Source organism: Neophocaena asiaeorientalis, unplaced genomic scaffold, assembly GCF_003031525.2.
Source record: "Neophocaena asiaeorientalis asiaeorientalis breed wild unplaced genomic scaffold, Neophocaena_asiaeorientalis_V1.1 scaffold1211, whole genome shotgun sequence".
Lineage (NCBI taxonomy): Eukaryota > Metazoa > Chordata > Mammalia > Artiodactyla > Phocoenidae > Neophocaena > Neophocaena asiaeorientalis.
In genome coordinates this window covers 349,644-354,246 of record NW_020173209.1, presented here as the reverse complement: position 1 = coordinate 354,246, position 4,603 = coordinate 349,644, and the positions used below count along the sequence as shown (strand labels likewise).

Genomic DNA, 4,603 nt, shown 5'->3' with positions numbered 1-4,603 from the left:
CTGGCTGGCTGGCTGGCTGGATGGATGGATGGATGGATGGATGGATGAATGGCTGGCTGACTGGATGGATGGATGGATGGGTGGATGGATGGATGGATGGACGGATGGACGGACGGACGGACGGACGGGAGGTTTGTCACACAGGTACTCCAGGCAGTCTGATCATCAAGTGCATCACTGGGCAGCAGTGGGTATTTGGTTTTGGAGGAAGAGGAGGCAGAAGCAGCCCAGCGCCTGTGCAGAAAGCACACAGCACCCTCTAGGTGTGAGCACAGAGGGCCCCTCAGAGACTGTCCCAGGGAGAGGGGCACAGCCTTCCCAGATGTGCTGCTTCCCTGTGGTTTTCCAGCTTCTGCCCTGCCTCCACCTTCACACCTCAGGGAGCATCTGCTTCCCCAAGGCCAAATGAGGGAACGGTCTTTCTCTATGCCCTGGAGAACAAGTGCAGCAGGCTGGCATTTTCTAAAGACATTGTACAAAAAACAAAGGGAAAACACAAAAGAAATAAACTGTAGAAAGTATTAACAGAATAAAAAATTTCCAAATAATTTCTGGCCCTAAAAACCACAGTGGAAGCAATGAGAGGCTCCCTTGGGCCCACGTTCTATTGTCCAGAGATAACTGCTCACCCTTCTGCCACCCCTCGGCCTCCGGACCTTCATCCACCATCCCCTTTCCCCCGTCACTGGGCCAGGTGCCCACACATCCTGCCCCATTCAGATACCCATGGCTGAAATGGACCTCGTCTTCTGAAATATCCCAGCTCCCTCTCCCGGGGTCCGGGTCTCAATCTGGAGCTTCGCAATAGGACGGAGGCCCAGATGCCCTGCTCTTCGCTTTGGCTCCACCCCTCCGGCTGCCTGCCACCCCGGGTGCACCCGGCAGGTGCCACCCACGAAAGGCCAGTGGTGGGGCGGGGACGGGACGTGGGCCTTTCCCACAGCTGTCAGCTAGGAGAGTGACGGTGGGACCGGGCGCTCGGTGCCTGGAGCCCACATCTCCGCCTCCCTCAGGTCTTGGTGCGGTTCCTGTTCTCCGTGAGCAAGGGGTACCGGAGAATCACCTACCACAACTGGCGCCACGGCTTCAACGTGGCCCAGACGATGTTCACGCTTCTCATGGTGCGTGGGTGCGGCGGGGGTGGGGAGAGGGCTCACCTGTCTGATCAGGGTGGTGAAGACCTTCCCACTTCCAAGGGCAGCACCCTAGGTGGTGGCTCATCCGCGTGGGAGGTGGGGGGCCTTCAAGGGCGGAGGCCCCTCTGACTGGCGCACACCCCCAGCCCGGGAAGTGGGTGGAGAGCACGTGAGCTGGGAAGGGGCAGTGGGGTCGGGCCCAGCTCCCTGCCTCCCACGCCCCTGCCCCCACCCAGCAGAGCAGGGAAGCAAGGGCAGGCGAGGGTGCTGACGGGCTGCAGAATCGTGGGCTCCTGTCTCTGCAGACGGGCAAACTGAAGAGCTACTACACGGACCTGGAGGCCTTCGCCATGGTGACCGCCGGCCTGTGCCATGACATCGACCACCGGGGCACCAACAACCTGTACCAGATGAAGTAGGCGCGCTCCTGGGGCGCCCACGTGGCTGTGCGCTGGAGGCAACCACAGCGTCCCCGGGGAGGGGCCTGCGGAGAGCTTGCCTCCCAGCAGAGCGGCTGGGGAGAGCGCTTGCCTCTGAGGGCCTGCTGCACCCACAGGGGTGCCCCTTCCTCATGGGGGGAGCTGGGGGCAAACAGGCTGCTCTGGGGCTCCTGACCACTGCTTGCTTTTCATTAAACCTCCGTGACAGATCCCAGAACCCTTTAGCCAAGCTCCATGGCTCCTCGATTTTGGAACGACATCACCTGGAGTTCGGGAAGTTCCTGCTCTCCGAGGAGGTGCGTGCCCTCCCTTTGCTCTCTTGCTGTATTTCCTGGCCGACTGACCTTCGCTTGCACCCCCGGAACTCCACCGCCAGCGTCCACACCACACAGCTCTGGCACTGGAGAAGGGAGGCAGGCTTCGTGGTGGTGGCAACGGGGGTGATGGGACGGGCCTGGTGATTCCAGTTTGGAAATGCCCTCACGGGGGGTGGGGTGGGCTCAGGTCCCCGGAGTGTTGGGGGGGAGAAGGGGGGTGGGGGCCTCCCGGTGCAATGTGCGGCCACCTGGGCCTGGGGCCCGTGACCCTTGGGTAGAAGCTGGCCAGCAACGCCAAGAGGGACAGACGGATGACCTCCAGGAGGGCTGGGGGAGGGGAAAGGACGGGGGGTGCGGGCACGCACCTGTGACCAGAGCCCTGCCTGCAGACCCTGAACATCTACCAGAACCTGAACCGGCGACAGCACGAGCACGTGATCCACCTCATGGACATCGCCATCATCGCCACAGACCTGGCGCTCTACTTCAAGTGGGTGCCACTGCCCGCCCGCCTGGTGGACACCACCAGGAGGCCCCACGGGGAGGGAGCCTGGCCGGGGGGCACCTGGGGCTCCAGGCAGACAGCCCGCCCCGGGGCCCCACAAAGCCTGCACTCCCCACCTCGGTTCCTCTCCTGGAAGGGCGTGTGGGTTGAGATCAAGGAGGACGTGTGGTCCTGCGTGGTGTGAGGGGGCGGGGTCGACTCCCTCCCTTTGTCCTTGGGGTTCAGGAAGAGGACGATGTTCCAGAAGATTGTGGATGAGTCCCAGAACTACGAGGACAGGAACAGCTGGGTGGAGTACCTCTCCCTGGAGACAACGCGCAAGGAGATAGTCATGTGAGTGCCGGGCGACGCCTCCCCCACAGGACCGGGAGCCCCAGGGCCCAGACGCTCCACAGCAGGAACAGCCCACTTCTCACAGCTTCAGTGCCTCCTACCAGCGCTTCGCCTCGCCCGCTCTCCTTTCAGGGGAGCAGCAGTAGGACTTGGGGGTGGACAGGCCTTGTCCACAATTAAATACCGTGCTCACTTCATGAGCCTCCGTCCCTTCACCTGCAAAGTGCAGGTTCAGAACTGCGTCCAGCCCCAGGCCTGTTCCAGAGGTCCAATTAGGAAGTATGTGTAGATCACTGGTCCCCAAGAAGCACTTGCTGACCTTCCCGTCCCTGGCTGCCTAGCGAGAGGGGCGAGGAGACGGGGAGCGTAGGGGAGGCCTGGAGTGGTGTGCAGGGTAGCACCGTCCACTGCCGGAAGGACACTGGGACTTGCACCTGTGCCTCCACGGTCACTGGGCCTTGCAGAGGTGGAGGGGAAGGGGGGAGGCCAGTGTGGATGTGCCTGGAGCTCCGTCTGCCCACAGGGCCATGATGATGACGGCGTGTGACCTGTCTGCCATCACCAAGCCCTGGGAAGTCCAGAGCAAGGTCAGAGTCACGCGGGGCCCCAGATGTCTTGCCAGTCCTCACGGGGTTGCATCCAGGTGGAGCCTGGGATGCGGAAACAGAGCCATTCATCTGCAAGTAGTGCCGAGGGCTGCTGCCCAGCTCTGGGGCCCAGCCAGTGCCGCCACAGTGGAATGGGCTGCCGCACTCCCAACCTGAATAGTAGGGACACCAGAGTCTGGGGTGCAGAAGACCAAGGGCACCGGCCAACCTGACAGGATCTCAGGACAATATCTGACCATCACCGAATCCACAGCACGCCTGCCTTCCGTGTGCCTTTCAGGTCGCTCTGCTGGTGGCAGCTGAGTTCTGGGAACAAGGGGACCTGGAGAGGACGGTTCTGGATCAGCAGCCCATCGTGAGTGTTGCTTCCAGAATCCTCCATATACCCATCACGGTGCTTGGGAGCCTCGGACAGGGGACCCCCGGGGGTCTGGGGTCCTGGGACCTAACTCTCACTTTGTGGGGTCATGTGACATGAATCTGGTGAGAATTTAGCTGGGACCGAATCTGGGTAAATTGCGGAAAAGGCAGGGATTGGGTAAAACTGTGATGCCTGCAGTGATGGAAAGCCGTTGCCGAAGCTGCAGAGCCGGACTGTGGCTCATGACCGAAAGCCTCCACGGGCCCAGGCAGCTCTGCAGCGAGCCCTGCCCGGCCGTGAGCTGCTCCAGGAAGGCCCAGGGCGGGGCAGGCCTGGCCCGTGGGGAGAGAGCTGGTGGCTGGAGTCCAGGGCTCCCCCTGGCTGTGGCTGAGGCTGCAGGGAGGAGGGGGAGAGGAGGCGGGGACCGGGGGGTAGGGCTGTCCAGTACTGGAAGGACCCTGGGGCTTGGACCTGTGCGCACGGTCGCCAGGTCACAGGGGCGGAGGGGAGGGAGCGAGGCCCGTCTGGGCGTGACTGGAACTCAGTCTGCCTTCAGGGCTATAACGATGCCGGGACCTTCAGCTCAGCAATGTGGGGGTCAGGAACCTGTTGCTAGACCGAAGTGGCACCTGCATGGGGACAAGGACACGAGCATTACCCAAAAATGGGCAGAAGAGATGGAGAGAGATTTTGTCTCACAAGCCAACTCCAGCCACTGAAGAGCTCTCTGAGCACCGGGCTGGGAAGGCTCTGGGGCCAGGCGCAGGCTGCAGGAAAGGGTGCCCTGACCAACTAGCAAGGTCTCTTGGGAGAAGGGCAGGCAGCCTGGCAGTCTCCTCCGGGCCAGGCCTCTAGGGTCCTGCGTGGCTCACTCCAGCACGCCGAGCTCCAGACAGAGGCAAC

The 4,603-nt window shown here is 62.3% G+C and overlaps 1 protein-coding gene across 1 annotated transcript in view; it reads left to right on the top strand.

The window, feature by feature from the left end:
- The window catches only part of PDE6B (phosphodiesterase 6B), a 30,624-nt gene that overhangs the window by 23,149 nt on the left and 2,872 nt on the right, over positions 1 to 4,603 (top strand). Inside the window, exons 13-19 of the mRNA XM_024745015.1 lie at positions 1,014 to 1,121; positions 1,442 to 1,551; positions 1,785 to 1,872; positions 2,283 to 2,383; positions 2,624 to 2,731; positions 3,255 to 3,318; positions 3,620 to 3,694. Of these exons, the coding sequence (XP_024600783.1) occupies positions 1,014 to 1,121; positions 1,442 to 1,551; positions 1,785 to 1,872; positions 2,283 to 2,383; positions 2,624 to 2,731; positions 3,255 to 3,318; positions 3,620 to 3,694 (654 nt within the window). The remainder of the gene's footprint in view (positions 1 to 1,013; positions 1,122 to 1,441; positions 1,552 to 1,784; positions 1,873 to 2,282; positions 2,384 to 2,623; positions 2,732 to 3,254; positions 3,319 to 3,619; positions 3,695 to 4,603) is intronic.